A 20495-nucleotide genomic window follows, 5' to 3' on the forward strand; every position below is an offset into this window, starting at 1 on the left:
TCCAGCAGGTGGCGGAACACTGCGCCTCGATGTTGCCACCGGAAATAGACATAAACAGACCGGATGTAGGTAAACATTCCTCGCTGAATTTTGAAGCCGCTCAGAGTCGATTTGAAAGAGTCTTCCTGTGACACACTAACCTATTAACTGTGCTAAGACACCGAAACATGGACAGATAGTGTTTGTTTTACTGGGTGAGTGGTCGATCTATTTCGTCATGTGAGGATGCACTGTGCATTTAGCCGCTCCGCTACATTAGCTGCGAATGTTAGCCTGTTGGGCTAAATACATGGCTTCAGAGCTGCTATTGTTTTTAGCACATGACGCTCAGTCAATGTCGATATTTTACATTTGTGCTTTGCTTTGTGGAGTTTATTTGACTCCCGACAGGTTACTTGTTTGACCCTTGTATTATACGATGACTGTGTTTTTCTGCTACCTCGTTTAATGATCTAAGTAAATCCTGTACGGTAGTTCACGGCTAACTTTATGAATGTGTCTGTTAGCTTTAACACTGACTGCTTATTATGTTTACTGCATCTTTTACAACAAGGGACAAAAGCACATTTTCTTCGTGATTGACAGATTAGTTTTCAGCTAAATTATTAATGTAAATTATAAAACATAAAGTTAATGTAATATTCTAATATAAATTAAATGCTGTGTGTATTTGGACTCTATATCAAATTGAGGCTTCTGTAAATGAATCACTTCTATAATGAGTTTTGTGTTGGCATGTTTATCAGTAAGGGTTTCTCCTGTAATACCTCGTTATTCTCCACAGATTAAGGGACGTGTTCTGGACACTTAAAGGCACTGATATCAACACATTACCGCTTCTGAGACTCCAGTGTTACCTCCACTGTTCCTGTTGCCACCAGAATGGCTAACAGTACCACGACAGCAGTGAAGGTGATGAACCCTGGTCCTGCTGGTCGAAGTAGCCCAGAGGGATCTCAGGTCAGTTGAGTTTTCACTTGTAAAACACAAAGACACTGCCTTTAAGATGAATTACTACCCAAGCTATGCACAGAGTCTCTCTTACTTGCTCTCTGAGGAACTGTAAATATCACCAAACATCATGTTATAGAAGAAGCCGCCACAGTTCTCTTGAAAATTAACAAATACATGTTTAAGTCAAATGATATAACGTCTCATTACAGTTTTATGTATTATAGTGCAGGTTAGGTTGTCGTTTAATTTTGATCATAACGTGTGAAGTGCAGTTTCCCCCCGCTTTTTGCACTTACTGTATTACAGTGACACTGAACGCACATCCATTTAAGCGCCACAGCTTGAATTTGAAAGAAAACCTTATGTGTGCCCTGTTGACATTATCACATTTAGGGTGATCACAGGACTTCTATAGATATCACAAAACATGTACACACCAGTACTCTCCAAACTCAGTAAAACATCTGCTTTCTTTCCAGGTGCTCAGCAAGAAGAAGCTGCAGGACCTGGTGAGAGAGGTTGACCCCAATGAGCAGCTGGATGAGGATGTCGAGGAGGTCTGTCAACGGCTTTTGTTTTCGTAACAAATTCAATTGAAAGTGTTTTTGTAGTGGGGTGTAAACATTAGCAGCAGTGGAACTTGTTTAGAAATTAAAAATAACTTTCAGCAAGTGTTGGTGCTCCAAAGCTGCCCTAGCCTAACTGCTACCTTTCTGAACACAGTTGGTGGTATTTTTAAATCGCGTGTCTCTTCTTAGATGCTGCTACAAATCGCAGATGACTTCATAGAGAGTGTAGTGACGGCAGCTTGTCAACTGGCACGCCATCGCAAGTCTAACACCTTGGAGGTGAAGGATGTTCAATTACATCTTGGTAAGTTTTTTATTTTTTATTTGCAACACATTCATTTTTTTTGTGTTGTGACCCCTTGTACTTTTCACTAGAGGGGTGTCCATGGATCACACTAAAAACATATTAAACCTGTAATTACTTGTATATATCATTTTTGTTTTTAATTGTCTCTGGGGCAGATTGTGCCTCATATATCTTCTAGATTAAATGTGTAAGTCATGTATTTCCTTACCTCAGGAGATATTCTGTTTAGTCCTTCCCAGTCCATATACTTGATGCTTCACCGTCTCTTGGCTCATAGTAATAATTTGTTGAATTTCGATGCACTGAGGGGGAAAAAAAGTAGTGTGTGGTGATTGTAGCAAGCGGTGGCACTCCTTTTTGGATGGACTGTTGACATCTCAAAGGGAATCCTTCACAGATCCATGTTCTGTTGAGAAAATGAAAACAACAAAAGAGGCAGGTTTCCAGCGTTTAGTGAGTTTACTTTGCGCCTCTTGCAAAGCAATCATTCACAAGCAGAAAATGAAAGCGCCTCCTGATCATTTCTAGACAGATTTAGGGTAACATGGCACTTGCAGGTGCATCCCAGCTCCTTAGAGTTTTCCACTTAAAGCAGAGAAAGAAAGTCACTCAGCGGGGATAATCAAGGCAGCTTCAGAAATGTACACATTGCCTGATAGGCCTGAAAATGATTGCAGTCTTTGGTATTAAGATGTATCATAAAGTTTATCTTGTCTTTCTGTAAGTTTGACGTCTGGACTTTCTGTTTAGTAAAAGGGAAATGTCCGTTCTGATAGAACATTTCCTTGTATTAATATGAATATATATTATATTGATCAAATTTTTGCTTTCACTGAAACAAGTCCTGAGTGGTTCATACTGCATGTATTCTGTAAATTTCATGTTAATGCAGTAATACATCAGTATTTATCAAGCTCATCTCAGCATTTTTGCACTACTCACCACTGCACTATTATCTTATTTAGCCTTGTTTATATTAGTCTTTTCTTATTTGTGTTTGTATTTAATGTTGTACTTTGGTACAGTAAATTCCTCGTGTGTGTAAGCATACATGGCTAATAAACCCTGATCCTGCTGACATTTCACTTTGTCCTTCTTAGAGCGCCAGTGGAACATGTGGATTCCTGGATACGGCTCCGATGAGATCCGGCCGTTCAAGAAGGCGTGCACCACAGAGGCTCACAAACAGGTAAATAAAAAAAATAAAAAGTATTTATGTAGCATGTTGGAATATTCCATTATAGTGCACAGGCACTGATACGTGACACCTGATCTAACGGTTTGCTCTCCTTCTTTGCAGAGAATGGCGCTGATCCGCAAGACAACCAAAAAGTAGCGGGACTTTATACTAATTAGTTGTGCGCACTCTGTGTTGTCTTTTCTTTTTATTTGTCATCGTTTTTGTTTTTTTTCCCTTTCAAACAGGGATTCTTTTCTTTTCTTTTGGGGTGGGGGGATAGGGGTCTGATGAAGACGACAGATATCGCTTGGGTTTTTTTTTTTTGTCATCAGTTAGTGTTTTCATTGTCATAACTCCCTAACTTTAGAGTGTTTTGCCAGCACCATCACCCACCTACGATTCAACTGTTGTCACTGAGCATGTTTTGTTGCCATTGGAAACAAGCCTGGCAGAACTCTCTGTTCATTTCGATTATTTTTTTTGTCAATAAACATTTACAGGGCAGCTTTTTTGATGTCCACGGCTGTATGTTGATACCTTTTTTAATCATCTAGAGCATTCGGAAGTAAGAATCAATATTTATCTCACTCATTCAAAGTCATATTTGTTGTTAACTTGCCAATAATAGATAATTGTAACTGTCAGATGTGTAAGAGATGCTTCCCTTTTTTCTTTTCTTTTTTAATAGAGGGTTTATAAGACCAAATTCCTACTTCGGTTTGTGGCCACATTTACAATAACGTCTTTGTTCTGTATGTACTGTTGTGTATTGATACTAAATGTCGTAAGTTTGACTTGATAAATACATTTATTTCAACAATCCCTGAAAAGTATGTTCTTACAGTGATATCAGAAAAATACATCACAGTCATGATTGAAGAGGTCGCCCCGAGATGTTCAATTACCTCACGTTCAGAGAAACAATAAAACAAAAAAAATGACTGAGTTCATAATATAATATGAGACGTGTTGCATCTGTTTGCCAGATTAAAAAGATAAAAGGTTAGCCAACCGCAGTCATATAGTCTAGTATTGTAATTGAGTCTTTGGGAAAGGCTTTACTGTATGTCTAGTGTGAAAAAAGACCTGCATATTTCAGTTAATTAAAAACAGTCCATTATTTCCACATGCCAGTAGTGTTCCACATTTATCACTTGAAATCCTGGCTGTTTTAAAAGTATTCTTATTATTTACAGTGAATAAGTTGCAGGGGGTCACCAAAGTTTTCAAATGAGATCAGTGCAGCGACTGTTTATTTGCAGTTTCTTGAGGGGATCCAGTCTACAGACACAAAGGTTAACCTGTGGGGGAACCTTCATACTGAGGGTTTTTCAGTAGCAATACAACATTGGGAATGGACTTGAGCTTGTGTAGAGCTTTTCTAGTCTCAAGACTACTCAGAGCGCGTTTACACCGCAGGTTACACATTCACACCAATTCATAAAACAAACTGAAGGCAGGTCTGTGAAGTGACCATCAGTATTAACTAATCCACGCACACACATTTATATGCAGCCGACGAAGCAGCAGGAGCAAATTGGGGTTAATTGGATCGTACATGTAGCTTCAGGAGCCGGGGATCGAACCCCTGACCTTCCAGTCAAGAGACAGCCTTCTGTACCAACTGTCTGTTTTGGTTGCAGAAAGAGGCTTTGTATTTCTGAGATGAACAGTGCTATGGAAACCAGCCACATTCATTTTGAAGAACATTTTCCAAAAGTGCCCCAGAGTTTTTATTTTAATTTCAGCGACAGCACACAGAAACACTCACTTCACTTGGAGGATGTTGTGCAATTATTAGTAATACAAAAAAAGCCTTTTTAAGACAAACACTCAGGCCAAAACCATAAATTCACAGAGGCCTGGAATGATGTTTCTATAATGTCAACTAGGGGACCCCAAACTTTAACTTCCACCAACCTTTGACAGAACAATATATACAAGGACTGCCCTCTGATGTACTGAAACCAGGAAAGAGATTGATATTTTTTTGTAAAGTTGTCATTAAAACTTTTTTTTGTGACTCCCAGAAATAAACCAATGACCTTGACGAGTAATGACCAAAGTGTGGAGAGAAGTTCTGAGCAGTTTATGGCTGTTAGGAGAAAAATAGCAGTAGGAGCCACATGCACAACAAATTATTCACTGGCAGGTTTTAGGGTCCAAATATCTGCGTCAGAGAATTTCATTGTGTACAATCCTTGTAGATTAAAAATAATGATGAATATGATGCTGCCCCCTGTCTAAACCAAGACATGCAATGATTTAATTAGTATGTACAAGTCTTTCCAAGAATCTTACACACAATCGTTAACCTCTTTGTGGACTTTTTCAAAGTCTAATAAATACAAAAGCAGATGTTTTTTTTGCAATAAACAATGCTTAAGTCCAAAGCTTTCCAAAGCTAAGGTGCTTGTGAAGCACTTTGAGCTTACTGTAACAGGCCGATGGCCAGCAGGTAATATTATCCTGGTTCTCCATTGTTGTTCAGCGCATTAGAATGCAAACACCCACCAATCAGCTCTTCACAGTAAGTGCAGCTGTTTAACAACTATTGAAAATGGCAATTTTGGCTTAATGATAGGGTGAAATGAAGAGTCAGTAACTGACAGCAGTAAATATGTCATCCTGCTGGGGGTCCTATGACAAACAAGAGGATCTTAAACTCAGAAGAGTTTAGTCCTCTTACTACCCACCACAAGAGTCTGCAAATGTCACAGCAATCCATCTCATGGATTTTAAGTTTAAAAGGTGTTTTAGTTCGGATCAATGTGAGAGATCACATCATTTCTAAAAAAAACGTAATTACACTTTTTTTCTCCTGAAGTCAAAACTTTGCTCATTTCAGAGATGTCAAAGAATTTTACAAGTCAGTAACTTCACAACAAAAGATGCAAACATACATTTCAAATCTTCACTGTTTCACGAGGGTCCAGTTATTACAGTCAAAATCCCCAATTAATCCAGTTTCCTGTGGGCAGGTTTTGGGTTCAGTAACAAGAGTCCAAATGGCTAAGCACCAGTTTAGTCGACAGTTTATTAACAGCATTTCTTGGTATTCCTGGGCGGCGTGTCAGCCTGTGTTAGGCTGGCTCTCTGTGCCTGCAGGGACTGTGGAGTAGCACACTTGACTCCATCCCAGCCCTCTAGCATTTCTACCTCTCCGCTCATCAGACCCTGGTAGACCCGCCGAGTGAGCAGCTCGAAGGCCTCCTTCACGTTTTGGCCTGTCTTTGCAGAGACCTCAGCATAGGGCACCCCGAGCTGTTTGGCCAGTTTCTCGGCCTCTTCCCGACTCACCACCCTCTCCCCCTCAGCATCCATGTCACTCTTTTGGCCCACCAGGATGAAGAGAACCTTGTAAGGCTGCACTCGCTCACACACCTCAGCATGCCACTCCTTAACGTGGTCGAAGGAGGCTCTGTTGGTAATGTCGAACACCAGCAGGCCTCCGACCGAGTTGCGGTAATAAGAGCGGGTCACAGACCTGGGGAAATAGGAGAAACACAATGAAGAAAGAAAAAAGGGGTCTGCAGAGTTCAGACTTTGCTTCCAACTTATTTCCTGTTCCAGTGAGTAAATACTCAGCTGATGCTGTGCACTGTTTGAGTTGAGCTTTTGAAGATAAGCAGATTGACATGGAGTCTGTGTCTTTGTTAGAAACTTGATAACAACTATGCCTTTTCTCAGCCTAATCATGAAGCTGTCAGGAGCTACGTAGTTACCCCATGAGTCACGGAATGCTTAAACCAAAGGTAAGGCTTACTAAAAGGGCCCTCCCAGCTGCCGCCTGGTAATAAGTTCCTTCTTCATTTAAACACGTCTGCATGAAAATAACCTGATTTGGCTGAGCTTTTAGCTGACTCAAGTGGGACTGGCTGGCTACAGATACCGTGCAGAGAGGCGGTACACACAAAGAAGCACAGTTTGCAATTTGTTGCGCTTCATTCAACTGGAGAACTGAAATAATGAATTTAGGGACAGAATGAGGCATGTTAAAGCCTAGTTGTTTTCATCAAAGTTGCTGAGCGGGAAGAAAAATGCCTTTTCACAGAGCTGTCTTCTCCACTTTAAGCATTGCACATTCGGCATCTCTTTACATATTGCACACTGATCTTGTGAGGGAGCATTGGCAGTGTTAGCTTAAACAAACAGTGATGAGCAGCTCTGCTGTGACTGGAATGACGACTGGTTGTGTATTTGGATAGTTTATTTACACGCATGTGAGTCTCTTTAAATAGTTTTCTTAGTGTGTTTTCCTGTCTAGAAGAGGGAGAGGATAGTACTGCTAACATGTGGATAAAGAAGCCATCTTTGATATATAAGGGCCTAAAATAATGCAAAGAATCCAAGACTTAAAAAATCTGCACCTAGAGAGGTGTTGAGCTATGACTGGCATCACTATAGAAGACTGTAGGCTCGTTCCCCAACGTAAAAAAAGATGAGTTCATGCTGACCTGAACCTCTCCTGTCCAGCTGTGTCCCAGAACTGCAGCTTCACACGCACGCCCGGCTCTACCTCCAGGAAGTGAACGTAGAAGTCCACACCCACTGTCTGGTTGATGGACTCAAGGAACAAGTTTTCAGTGAAACGCTTCAGCAGAGACGATTTCCCCACCGTGGAGTCCCCCAGCATGATGATCCTGAACTGGTACTGCCACAAAGTCAGGTCCATTGTTGCTGGAATTTGGAGGGGAGAATGCATGAAGAAATGAGGACAGCTTGTAGGGATACAGAAGTATGTGGAAGTGGAATAATAAGCGTATTAGGTGTATGAATTGAAAAGGTTACAGAGAAATAGAGCCAGTTAGATTGTATTCCAAGAGTTGGAAAATAAGGGAAAGAAAGGAAGGAAAACAAACCTGTAAAAGGCTATGAAGTCCAAACCACCTCCCAGCCACTTGGTTTCCTGTCTTTAATGCTCCAAATGTTGAGGAACCACAGCAGCCACTCCTTATGAATCTCACAATCAGCAGAGAAGTCTTTGTCTGAAGTCATCCCAAACTCTTATGCCACAGATATCTCCAGGTCAAGTCTGTTTTTTACCTTCCGATGATGGTTTATCCATCCTCTAAGGCAGGTATGTAAAAAGATCTGTGCCAGGAAGTAGATCCAAGTGTCACGACAGCTCTTATGAGAGTTCAAATGCTACTGTAAGCATGGGCATGAGTGTGCTGTGAGTGTGTGTGTGTGTGCAGGGGTGTGGACTTTCTAAACTTTGCCTGTTGATACTTGACTAAAGGTTGGGCAAGAGCATAAGGACGCAGGGAGGGCTGTGGAGGAAAGGGAGGGCCAGCTGTTGGAGGGGAGGATATAAGGAAGTAGTGGTTATATTAAGGGCCAAATGCTCAGTTTCCTGTTGTCCCCAACTTAACACGACATGTCATCATTGACAGTCCGAGAAAGTAAGGGCAGCTGTTTGCTTGGGCAATTTGCGGCAATTCTTATCACTTTATGGCCCTCTCCCTACAGTGAACATCACAGCCTCAAAAAGAGGAAGTTGATAACAATACAGCAGCCATGGGAAACGCTTGGAGAGGTTCAGGATATGCAAGTCATTTTCAAAGATAGGTTTGTCAGAAGGGGTTGACGTTATGTTTACAGTTAAGTATTTGCCCGTGTGTGACCGGTTTGCTTAAAAAAAAAAAATGAAGCCTGAGCGGCAATTCTAGTGATTAACAAAGTTGCCTCTCATAAAAGGCTAAAATCTGTGGTGCAAGGTTAAACATCAGTTAAACAAATTGTGTTCAGACTGTTAAAAGTTTGTTTGCATAATTCCAGTGAACCACAGCCGCTACCGTCTCAAATTCTACGGTTGAAATTAAAGGTAGTGTTCAGGGGCTTAATGGATTAATGCTGGGTCTTTGTAGATAATATGACAAAGAGTTAGGTTTTTTTTACCCACTCTTTTTGTAAAGTGTCTTGAGATGGTATTTGTTATGAATTGGCACTATAGAAAAGGAGGTAGTTATACGCACATCACATATAAGTGCAGGGTCAGTGCAAAATCAGCACTGTGGAAGAAGATAGACCGCACACTCGCTCCAATTGTGATGAATTCAAACTTTTTGTGGCATTTGAGCAAGTGTGTGGCTCTATGAACTGGCACTATACAAAAAAAAATGATTGATTGGCAGTGTTTAGGGGCTGCAGACTTTATGTTTGTTTGCACAGACGCCTGTGGGGGAGGGGTTATTTTCTGTGCCCCTAACGAAACTGAAATCATGGCATCAGTGAACACAAAGCTTTTCATTGTGTGGGACATGAGAGGGTGATGTCGTGTCTTTTTTTAATACTTTGAAATGATTGTGGTTAAGACATTTTAAGGACAGCTTATCAAGCACAATAAAAATAGATTTATTCAGAAGGAACAAACACATTACACATGCATCTGTACATCTGTAAAATATGACATGTTTTTTCATACAGGTGGGCCACAAAGCATGAAGGCATCGGTAACACTTCCAGCCATAACAGTGTGGAATGAACACCACTCTATTTGACAAGATCACAAGTGATAATGTAACTCAGAAGCTTGATGCTCATCATTCACAGCCGGCTGCTGCTTATGGTTTTAAGATCACATACAGGTTTTTGTTTCACTTTAAAACATCGTTACTCTTTCACCACTCTTCTCTCTGATTGAATACTGTTGTCTCAAGTGAAAATTAAATTACGCAGACTCATCAGATGACTCTGCATCAGCTTGATCCAAAAGTCATTCAAGGTGAAAAAAAAACAGTGATTGTTGATGCCAGGAGGCAAGAGGTCCTGAACATGAAAGTCATTCAACCCTGAACTGGTGAGCTATAAAAAGAAAGACAAAGTGTGCATGTTTAAACATTACAACATCCATGCAAAAATGCAATAAGTCTATGGCCGATATTTAAATAAAACACTTTATTTCAACCAGAAGAAATGCATATATACCCACAAAAACACAAGCACAGCTGTAGTGATGACTGTGTACTGACCCTGATTGAATTAAGTTAATCCTGGAACAAAAAAAAGAAAAACATTGAAACAAAACTTTAAAACAGACACGAACTAACATTTCAAAGAGGTAAATGTATCATTAATGTGTCTAAATGTTGGACACACAGGTAACACTTTACCAATACAAGGATGGGACGTGTCCTATCAGGTAATCAGATTGTACAGACCCTAACTCCAACCCAAACTGTTGCTTTAAATATTTAAAGGACATAGTCTTCCACATCTTTTCTCACAATTCAAAATAATAAGCTTTTAAAAAAATAATCAACTGTGAAGCTCCAGATAATGACAGCAAAACTTTCCCTTACCTTTGCATCTCATTGCATACTTAACTAAATGCTCATCATCTTGTACCAAACAGAGTTTAAAAACAGGGTGATAAAAATGCTGAGTTTGTAGCGTCAGTTTAGGGCTGATCAGGCTTTTTTTTTTTTTTTTTTTTTTTTGCATTTCTCTACATGAATCACACAAACACAAAAACCAGCCACATGCGCTTTAGTCTGAGGACAAAGAGGGGAACTTGAGCTCGGGGAAGTCTGCTTCAGGAGAGCTGCTGCCGCTGCGGTCGCTGTAAGTGTCCCTGCAATGAAAGATGAATTCATAAAAGGTCTATTACAGCCGTAATGCCTGACAGGGGGAGCTTTATTGTGATTGAAGGTGCATTGATGACAAAGTGTCCCAGTAAACTGCAGCTGTAATACCCACGGGGGTTTTGATGGAATTACATTGCATAATAATATACGAGGGAAGATTATGACACTGAATAAAAAATATGCTTGTAAATTTTCATTGATGTTGACACGTCAGCTAACTGACTACATTGGCGATGCATAGAAAAACACACAACAACTTCATTTTACTCATCTACATGCTTCATCAAACCACTAAGTATTAAAGAGAGTTCACTGATCTAATATGCAAAAACATATTCCAAGTCTGCTTCGAACCCAATCCCACTTTAAGAACTTTGAAATTCAATTCAGAGAATAAATACAAATATAAGGCTTTAAAATATAACCTGGATTAACTTTTTCATTTATCACCCATTGAAGAATTTAAAGCTTAGGCAGGCAACATCATTTTGGAGATTTTTGGTTGAAATAACACGTTTTGATTATTGTCTGTTCTATGTCTGTGAGCTCGGCTCCTTTGTATTTAGTTAAAAAAAAAAAAACGTGTCCAGGTTAAATCAAACAAACAATCAGGGTTAGCTTGCATGCAACTTGCCGATCACAGCATAACTTGTACAAACTTCTCTCTGACTTGTGTCAGCCTCTCTCTCTCTCTCTCTCTCTAGCCGTGTCTCATTTCAAGGGTGGCATCCTTGGAAGGATGCAGCCTATGAAGGACGCAGCCTTCTCAGCCTCCATCGATGCTTAGGCTGAACTGAAATGAGACATCTGGTTTACCCTTTTGCATCACAAGCCTTTTGTGTCTTTGTGCTGTCGCTGTAGCCTAGCAACCTCAACAGCTCTATCGCAACAAGTTGATATTAGATTTTCTAATTATTATCGCCAAACAATTTATCCACAAATTTAGATTTATAAAAACCGGACCAGTGTTCTCAATCTTCATGAATGAGGTTCAACACTAAGCAAGCCATAGTGATTTAGAAAGCTCTAGATAGCTTGATCCTTGATTTATCTTCTGACTCCTTTTGCTTTCTATTACAAGGTAGCAGAGGGAGAGGAACCATTAGCATGTTCATGCTGCTTACTGCTTCTTTAACTTTAGTTATACTGAACCTACAAACTGCTTAAAGCATCATACAGTAATTTACCGTTTGCATTCAGACATACACCACAAATCACTATAATAGCACACTAATGTGACTGAGCTTACCGAGGAGAGAGGCGGCATCCCTTGGTCAGGTAGCCCTGGAGTTTTCCAGCAGCAGCCAGAAGGAGACCAAAGTACGGAGGAGAGGGTTTGATGGGCCTCGAGGTGAACTCGGGATGGTACTGGACCCCAACAAAGTAACAATGATCTGAAACAACAAAGACACAAACACATTGACCTCTACCACATCAGGCTACATGGACCACAGGTAGCGATCACGTCTAAGTAACAGTTAAAGTAGAGAGTTTATTTCCAGCATGTTGTAGTCATTAGCGACACTCACCCTCCATTTCAATGACCTCCATTCTCTCTCCTTCCACGTCCTGCCCGACAAAATTAAAACCCTTTTTTTCAAAGTGGTGCGTCAGCTCGGGGTTCACCTGAAAAGAGCAAAGGTGCAATGACACAGAAAAGGTGATTGAAAAATTAAGAGTTCAGGTTATTTGACTTTATTCCAGCAGAAGATGTGAAAAAAAGAAGAAAAAAACCCCCCACAAAGAATTAAGGCAAACTTAAGTGACTGCAATGTGCACAGGTAGTTGAATCATTTTTGTCTTTACAGAGAAAAAGCTTTGAAAACTTGTTTTGGTCTCTACCTCAAATCTGTGTCTGTGTCTCTCGTCAACATACTCCAAATCTCCGTACAGTTTTCCTAGAAAAATCACATTTGCAAAGTCATTAAAACCATGATGTATAACAAAAAAAAAGGAAACCATCAATTTGAGGATGGATACATACTCAGTACACTGGTGTTGGATTTGAAAATAGTCCGCCTCTTCCCTAGCCTCATAGTCCCACCCATCTGCCCTGGGTTGTGCTCGGGCATGTCAATCACCTGTCAAGATCACACAGGATGTTAAAGCATTCTGTTGGGAGACTCTGCAGATATAATGTGAGAGATGAGCACGGCAGAAAGAGATAACCCACCACTGGGTGTTTGGAGTCCGGATTAAATTCTGTGGAGTTGGCATCTGTGGAAGATAAGCCCGAAAACTGATCAAAGCTCAAATCAGGTCTGCGGTTCTCTCACCATCAAATTAGAAACCGTATGAATCAAATGTGTCACAACAGTGTCCCCAGCTCACCTTCCCATCCGAGAACATTGCGGGCAAACTCGCACACTGCCAGCTGCATGCCCAAACACACCCCTGCACAAAACAAGAGCAGCAGGATTTTTGCATAATGAGAGCTATTGTAAGGATTCATAAATAGAGAGAGACAGAACAGGATCCCTTCTGAGCAAAACATGCACACAACAAAGGCTAATGTGTTTGCATATGATTACACAGTGCCTATAAAAAGTCTGCAAAAAAGATTCTATAATGTCAGAGTGATGACAAATCTTAAATGCTTTTAGATTTCATACATATACAACACATAAATGGTAGCACAAGTACTCATACCCTTCAGGATATAATGGATAGAGTGGGCCTGTAAAAAAAATGCAACCTTCTGTAAACAATTTATAATGCTTATTTTGTCTTTGCATAATGTCTCAGACTTGAAAAGCAGAGCGTTCTTGAACATCACTTCCTTGAGTCCTGCCTCGTTCGCTGACTCTGGTTTTTAGTTCTGGACTTTGACATGGCTGCTTAGTTTTTCTTTCCACGCAGCTTCGGCTTTATATCTTTGTTTTCAGTTGTGCAGGAAAACACACTTCACATTCTCTCTCTCTTACACTGCAGCACCTTTTCCTGACAGGTTTCTCTGTATTTTGCCAAATTCAATTTGCCCTTCAAAAACCTTCCAGGGTTGTTGCACAGAGGCCTCATGCAGCGTAATGCTACCATACAGGTAATGTGTATTGAACTTGGACTACTCTTGAGTACTCTAGGCTGCACCTTTGGTGATTTTAAGTGTGTCAAAGTGCAGTTGTGGAACACTTGTGCATACATTTGTTTAAATTAATATTAATTACACCCACTGTGATTTAATGCTGTAAGACAGCAGAACACAGAAAAGTCCAAGCTGCATATTAATTCTTAGAGACTAACGTCGCTTTCACATATGAAGTCCAGTGGACTCTGCTTTTTGGTTCACTTCACTTGTTTGGTTCGGATCGCCTTCTCACCTAACAGCGAACTGAACTCTGGTGCACTTGGAAGCAAACCGAGCCCCATACCAGTCCAGAGTTTGTTTGAGCATTCACACCAGCCCAATTATCCGACAAAGTTCGCCAGAGTTTGTTTCAAAAGGACCAAACAGCTCAGGTGTGAATGAACCCTGAGGCTATTAATTCAGTTGCTTTATCCACAGTAATGCAGGTATGGTGCTGTATACCAAAAATGAATGCATTATCTTTAGCAAAAGAAAACTCAAAGGAAAAGAAAACTCACAGCGAGCCTTCATTGTTTGCTTGAGCATGACATATGACACATCTTACAATAAGATATCATGGAGGAGAATTCATGAAGCTACTTTCGAATCTCCCTTACCCAGGAACGGCTTGTTCTGTTTTCTCGCCCAGCTGATGGCCAGAATTTTCCCTTCAGTCCCTCTCACACCGAACCCTCCTGGTACCAACACACCACTGTGGAGAGAAGCAATGAATGATAGATTAGATTAAAGCAAACATTACACATCATAAAAGCCCCTATGCAGAGACATATTAATGATAATAGTATAAAAAACAAGACGCTGAGGACAGTAAGAGAAGTGGACTTTTTTAAGGATGCAGAGCGGAGATGATAATGGGTCTGGTATTCAACGTGATGATTGAGATAAGACATTCACTTGCTTTTAACTTTGGGGGTAAAAAGGCTTTTAAATGCAGCCCCCCCGGTCACAAATATATCATTTTCATATGGATAATTATCTTTGTTATGCTTTATCCTCTGCACTTTGTGTTACTATGTGATAAGGAATAATTGCTCGTAATCTGATTAGAATTGGAAATGGCTTCAGGACTCTTCAACTTAATAATATAACATTTCTGCAATAAATACTTTAAGAGCACATTGTGGATGTAAAACAAATATGGAGATGTTATCGAACATTATGAACTTTCACAGCAAAAAAAACCCCATCTCTGAAGATGTTATGAAGCAGAGCAAAACCTCTGTGTATGACGGCACTCTGCTGCCACCAAGTGGCCGATGTGATGACCCCGACTCACCAGAGAGTTAAAAGTAAACTTTGTTGTCATTTTTCCAACATCACCCAAGCCACCTGGCACCTGTGCTGCCCCAGGTTTATCAACTCACTTTGAACTGCAGAGCTTCTGCCAGGCCTCGTGATATTTCACTGGCTCGTCTTGCAGAGTGGTGGTCTCCAGGTCTGCAGAGTCTATGTACTGCAGTGACAACAAACAGCATCATTTGGAGGGAAATCTGTCAACATCACACACAACAGGATCAACACTGTATAAAAAAGGCCATATGTTAGCCATTATGCCAGGTTTAAAAAGTGGACCTAAAAACAATCAACACATAAAGGACAAAGTAGCGAGGTCAATCCAGAAAGTAAAGTAGGAACCATAAAAAAACGTGAGATGTTTCCGTACCTTGACTTTTAGTTTGTGGTTGATGGCGAGGGCTGAGTGCTCTAGGGCCTTGATAACTGAAGTGTACGAGTCAGATAACTTTGTGTATTTCCCCACAAGAGCGATGGAAACACTCTCCAGAAGACGGTCAGATCTGAGAGGAGAGGGAGATGAATGACTGTCACTGACAAGCCGAATCATTGAATCACAACATGACAGCTCTACAAAGAGTGGTTTAGAAAGTGAAGATTATTTCCCCCCAGTTTAACACTCTTTGGTTTGATTATTCATGCATTCTGTTACAAACTGTATGTTCTACAGCTTTAAGGTGAATGCTGTTTGTTGCCTTTGATTTGCAAGCAACGCACTTTGTAACACTGTAACACTCTTAAAGCAGATTAAAAACCTCTTTTTCATGAGTTTATGGCTGGGCTCTAAATGTGTGGTGTTGTATCTTGACTCTTGATATTAACATGTATGTGCATATGCGTGTGTATGTCATATTTTACTTATTGACATTTCTTTTTCACTTTAAGTGAAGCTCATTGTGTTGGCTTGTGTTTGAAATGTGCTACATAAATAAAGTTTGGCTTGACTTGGGAAAAGTTTAACAGCTGAGACAAACGGCCTCACCTGTCCGACATCTCCTTCCACTTTGTGAGCATTCTTCTGGGTCTCATCTCGACAGGCAGGTGTAAACGCTCACAGAAGTAACTGACAAGGCCCTGGTCCTCGAGCAGCAGGGGAACTCTGTACACTGAAGACACATCATGGACACAGATAACCTGGAAACAACAAGATAACATGTTAGAGCTATGTCGGGGCGGAGTGAGGAGGGCCGACTTACTGACAAGCAAGTGCCAAACAATCAACCTCATCCGACGATTTGATCCATAATACCTCAAACCGAATGTAAACATACAGGGAAGTAGTTATCATCCTTACTTCCTTAGAGCATGTCCTGCACCTATCTAATGTAAACATCCTGGATCAACAAATGTTAAAGTACAACTGCAAGACGTACGTGTTGACATTATCAACTGCACTGGTTCATAACTAATGTAAAGAGAATGCACATCACATGTCGCTCAAAGCGAGGTGGTGTGTTGTAGGACAAATAATACCAATCGCAGTACTTCACCTGTGTGGGCTCCACGTGACAGAACATGGAGATCTTCTCTTTTACAGCTGTTTCCAGAGGCGTTGAACAACGGCACATAATCTGACAAAACAAATGACTTTATTGATTTTATCATAACCAACGGCGAGACAAGGGAGAAGCATTTTTCTTAACTGAACATGACATGAATTATGATTGGTTATAGAATTCTACAAATTGAATGGACAGTAGAGGCCTCGGCCTTTTCATAATGTGGGTACAGGCGAGAATGACAAAGATATGGTCATTTCACTCACCAAATCTGGAGACAAGCCCAGCCCCCTGAGCTCTCTGACACTGTTCTGGGTCGGTTTGGTTTTCTGCTCTCCTGTGGCACTGGGCTGAAGGCATGAAGGAAAAGTCATTTGAAACCGAAGCAGAAGAGTGCATTAATTAGCCAGTAGAGATACCTGTCTGATACTACTTTAACTTCAATTTAACAAGCAGAATCAAAGTTAATGTAATGTGTGTTAAAATACAAACAAATATTTTTTAAAAGGGGGAGTGCTGGTAGTGTAGTGGTTAATGTGTCCGCCTCATGTACAGAGGATATAGTCCTCCAAGCGGGCGGCCAGGGTTCTAGTCCAACCTGTGGCACCTCTCCCACATGTCATTCCTCACTCTCTCTCCCTGATATCTGACTCTATCCACGTTCTCGTAACAAAGGTATAAAAAGCCCAAAAATAAACAAAAATGATTTATTTTTATTTTTAAATACAGATATTTCATGTAAAATACTTGACTCGTGTGTTGACCAGTGTGCATACCTGTGGCACCAGGCTGACGTGGATGTTGCAGAAGTTCTCCCTCTTCACCTTGAACTGGAACTGTCTGAAGGCCTCAATGAAGGGCATACTCTCAATGTCCCCCACTGTTCCTCCCAGCTGTTGATACAAAACATCAGCTTAAATCACAGAACCGCACGCGTCAACACACACACGTTGGTTGTCAGCAGACTCTTACACAACACTGACACAGCCTTCAGAAGTACTAAATGTCATGCTGTACTGAGCTGTAGTACTATCAGAGCAGGTTTTGATGTTTGCCAAAGGAAAAGAACTGCTGGAGGCCAGGCAGGTGGAGGAAGTTTGTTAGTACAGCAGCTTTTAACAACAAGAGCTTTACTCTGTTCAGCAATTTTGCATCGTGCTGCTTGGGGAAAAATTACAACATTTTCTCTTTTGTCAAATAGACTTCACTGAACTACTGTATCTCTTCTTCAACATTGTCCACTAACAGTTTTCCTCACAAAAACTGCCTTTTGCAAACTACAATGCAGAGACAGCACTTCCTGTCCTCTTACCTCTATGACACAAACTTGTGGCTCCACACCATCATCATCTACTGAGATCCTGGCCTGCTTCATCACCCTCTCCTGAATGGCATCTGTGATGTGGGGTACCACTGTAAAAAAGTTCAAAAACAAAAATTACACCAACCAAGCTACAATTCCGAGGGATATTTGAAAAAAAAAGTTAGGTGTGCCTATCTCTTTTAGGCATTTAAATTGAAAAATAGAAATGTTGATTTGAGGCGTGTTTTTGCACAAAACTCCTCCATAAATAAGGGGATCAAGACAAGCATCCAAATTCAGTAGTAGGACCCCACACACTCACCCTGCACAGTCTTGCCCAGGTAGTCTCCCCTCCTCTCCTTGGTGATGACTGACTGGTAGATCTTTCCAGTGGTGATGTTGTTGTCTTTGATAAGGCGGATGTCCAAGAAACGCTCATAGTTCCCCAAATCTAAATCCACCTCCCCTCCATCATCAAGAACAAAAACTTCACCTGTAAAAGAGACATTCATTTATCATGTTGTTGTAACAGCAGATCCAAGCTGGTAGAAAACCAGTGTCCTGCTACGTTAACAACAAAAGTCTATGGTACGGAAACTGCTTGTCTCATGCTACTCAGCTAAGGCTGGTCAGTTTGAGCACTAAGCCACATCTTGCCAGATATATATTAACTGCCAGTCTCAACCATACCATCAAAAAAAACTTGAATTAATCCCATAAACTTTAATTAATGAACTCAAAGACTCACCATGTTCATAAGGTGAGAAGGTTCCAGCATCAATATTGATATATGGGTCTATTTTGATGGCTGTCACGTGAAGGCCGCAGGACTTGAGGATTGTTCCCACGCTGCTTGCAATGATCCCTTTGCCAATACCAGATATGACACCACCAGTAACCAGAATGTACTTCATAATGGCATGTGGAGACTAAACACAACAAACCAGACAACACATTAGTAATTCAATGACATTGAAAAAATACTTTGAACAACACCTTAAGTGTGTGTAGGCTATATCCGACTCAACCTGCTGAACCACAGGTGAGGTCCAAATCTGATGCAAAACAGACATTTTTGTGACGAGTGAACTAGATCTGCAAAGAAGAACAATAACACTTTAAATCTAAATCAGTGTTAGGTACAGTTTCTTTCTCTACATTATTATAAACGCACTTTATGTCGTGTGTTTTATTATTACTAGAATATAATCACATGCTTAAACTTTAATCCCATTTACACGTGTTGTCTGAAATCAAAAAAATAACATGACACAACAAACTTTAAAGTATCAGGAAAAAAAAAAAAACATACTTGCGATGGGACTCGTGGGAAGGGGTTACAATGCCTTGAATTGACACTTATGGGCGGGGCTTTAACGTGACCTATTTGTTTACATCTGCATGACATCTGCGTTCAAGTTATCGGGACATTAAAAGGGACAGTGACGCTGATAGAGAAGGTACATACGACACTACTACAAATATTACATCCTAAAACAATTTCGTAAAAAAAATATGATCAAATCTGACCATCACAGCAGGTTATAAATATTGTATGCAATCACATAATGTGGCGGGAAATATCAGCAACATATCACGCGTGCATATGAAGGAAACTTCCGGGGTTAATGTATTTGGTCTAACACTGTTGGTTGTTTGTTTAAGTAGTTTATTTAAAAGTAAAACAGCGCTCGATACGTTGTCACCCTATATGTTCAATTAGAGGCTCTTTGGCTAGCTCGGATAATTGACAGCTGTTAAGTTATCTAGCTACCTGGCCATGTTTTATACAAGAAGTGTTTTCAAACACACTTACCAGCTTTAGCGGCTAAGAGGAAAACGCTGTCGCAAAAGGTGAATAATCTCCGTAATTTTTTGTCAATGTAATAACTCCAACTTCTGTTTACGAAGCATCAGACCCCAAGTGTCCCCTACAGTAGAAGCACGTGTGCGACAAGCTGACAGGACCCCCGCCCCCTCTTCTCTCTCCTCTTTCCTCTCTCCTCAGTGGTGCAGCTCGTCTCCTTCCGTTTGGTACGTGGTCACACTCTGCCCTTTTCTTTGGCTGTCAGGCACACTGTGTTCCACATAATCCACCAATCAGACGGATGAATCGCGGTAAATCACGCACTGAGAGACTACACTCCGGGCGTAACTTTCCCACTATATTTTCCTCACCTCATGGCGTCACTTGCATAAAAGTGAATTAAATATTTCAAGGTCAATGCGAGTAGAAGTTATTGAAATAAGATGGGACATTTATTATAAATTGTTCATCCTTTTTTCAAATACGGATCGTGTTGAATTGCAATCATACTGTGAGTTGACATGTTTTCTATGCTGTTTCATTTGACATTTTTTAAGATTTCATCATGTCAAAAATAACATATAGGTTTGTATTTCAAATGATACATTTAAGGTATTTAGTTATTTCTTTTTCTATAATTCTGTCAGCTGCTGTGCCATTATTTTTCTTTCAAACTGTAGTGTCACCACCAGATGGCGCCTGAGTTCAATGCTTTTTATTCAGCATTTTTCTAGGCTGAGTTGAGCATTTTTCATGCATGGCGTTATTCACAATTAATGTGTCCTGTTAGTTAATGAGAAAAAAATAATGCATAAGCTACAGCAAGTAAGACATTTATATCACTGGTTTCCTAATAGATTCTGGTTTTGTTAAGTGAGGAACATTAAAATAGAGCACTGCTCCCTCTAA

At 40.5% G+C, this 20495-nt stretch overlaps 3 protein-coding genes across 3 annotated transcripts; 1 reads left to right on the plus strand and 2 right to left on the minus strand.

Annotated features, from left to right (window-relative positions):
* The first annotated feature begins 34 nt into the window (after positions 1–34).
* On the plus strand, positions 35–3832 carry taf12 (TAF12 RNA polymerase II, TATA box binding protein (TBP)-associated factor). Its single transcript, XM_020654907.3, has 6 exons — positions 35–194; positions 785–960; positions 1434–1511; positions 1713–1827; positions 2931–3019; positions 3131–3832. The coding sequence occupies exons 2-6, from the start codon at positions 883–885 to the stop codon at positions 3164–3166; spliced, it is 396 nt and encodes a 131-aa protein (XP_020510563.1). The 5' UTR covers positions 35–194; positions 785–882; the 3' UTR covers positions 3167–3832.
* Positions 3833–4715: 883 nt separating this feature from the next.
* rab42b (RAB42, member RAS oncogene family) lies at positions 4716–8216 on the minus strand. The gene is made up of 3 exons (XM_020654906.3): positions 7873–8216; positions 7468–7690; positions 4716–6497 (listed from the first exon to the last, which is right to left on the minus strand). The coding sequence occupies exons 2-3, from the start codon at positions 7683–7685 to the stop codon at positions 6050–6052; spliced, it is 666 nt and encodes a 221-aa protein (XP_020510562.2). The 5' UTR covers positions 7686–7690; positions 7873–8216; the 3' UTR covers positions 4716–6049.
* Positions 8217–9351: 1135 nt separating this feature from the next.
* On the minus strand, positions 9352–19777 carry ctps1b (CTP synthase 1b). The gene is made up of 18 exons (XM_020654905.3): positions 19596–19777; positions 18528–18708; positions 18102–18272; positions 17789–17889; positions 17253–17369; positions 16743–16826; positions 16468–16548; positions 15960–16111; positions 15348–15480; positions 15049–15137; positions 14281–14375; positions 12931–12993; positions 12773–12816; positions 12584–12680; positions 12442–12497; positions 12129–12225; positions 11849–11993; positions 9352–10586 (listed from the first exon to the last, which is right to left on the minus strand). The coding sequence occupies exons 2-18, from the start codon at positions 18691–18693 to the stop codon at positions 10502–10504; spliced, it is 1776 nt and encodes a 591-aa protein (XP_020510561.2). The 5' UTR covers positions 18694–18708; positions 19596–19777; the 3' UTR covers positions 9352–10501.
* Between the last annotated feature and the right edge of the window lie 718 nt (positions 19778–20495).

The sequence above is a fragment of the Labrus bergylta genome, chromosome 8, assembly GCF_963930695.1.
Source record: "Labrus bergylta chromosome 8, fLabBer1.1, whole genome shotgun sequence".
NCBI classification, from domain to species: domain Eukaryota; kingdom Metazoa; phylum Chordata; class Actinopteri; order Labriformes; family Labridae; genus Labrus; species Labrus bergylta.

Bases quoted from the DNA above. Each gene is read 5' to 3' on its own strand.
- taf12 (XM_020654907.3), top strand. From the start codon at position 883: ATGGCTAACAGTACCACGACAGCAGTGAAGGTGATGAACCCTGGTCCT. The intron at 1,828-2,930 runs GTAAGTTTTTTA...TGTCCTTCTTAG, and splicing joins GGATGTTCAATTACATCTTG to AGCGCCAGTGGAACATGTGG. The intron at 3,020-3,130 runs GTAAATAAAAAA...CCTTCTTTGCAG, and splicing joins CCACAGAGGCTCACAAACAG to AGAATGGCGCTGATCCGCAA.
- rab42b (XM_020654906.3), bottom strand. From the start codon at position 7,685: ATGGACCTGACTTTGTGGCAGTACCAGTTCAGGATCATCATGCTGGGG. The intron at 6,498-7,467 runs GTCAGCATGAAC...CTATTTCCCCAG, and splicing joins GCTGGACAGGAGAGGTTCAG to GTCTGTGACCCGCTCTTATT.
- ctps1b (XM_020654905.3), bottom strand. From the start codon at position 18,693: ATGAAGTACATTCTGGTTACTGGTGGTGTCATATCTGGTATTGGCAAA. The intron at 16,549-16,742 runs GTGAGTGAAATG...TTGTTTTGTCAG, and splicing joins TGGGCTTGTCTCCAGATTTG to ATTATGTGCCGTTGTTCAAC. The intron at 16,112-16,467 runs GTGAAGTACTGC...TGTTGTTTCCAG, and splicing joins GTCACGTGGAGCCCACACAG to GTTATCTGTGTCCATGATGT.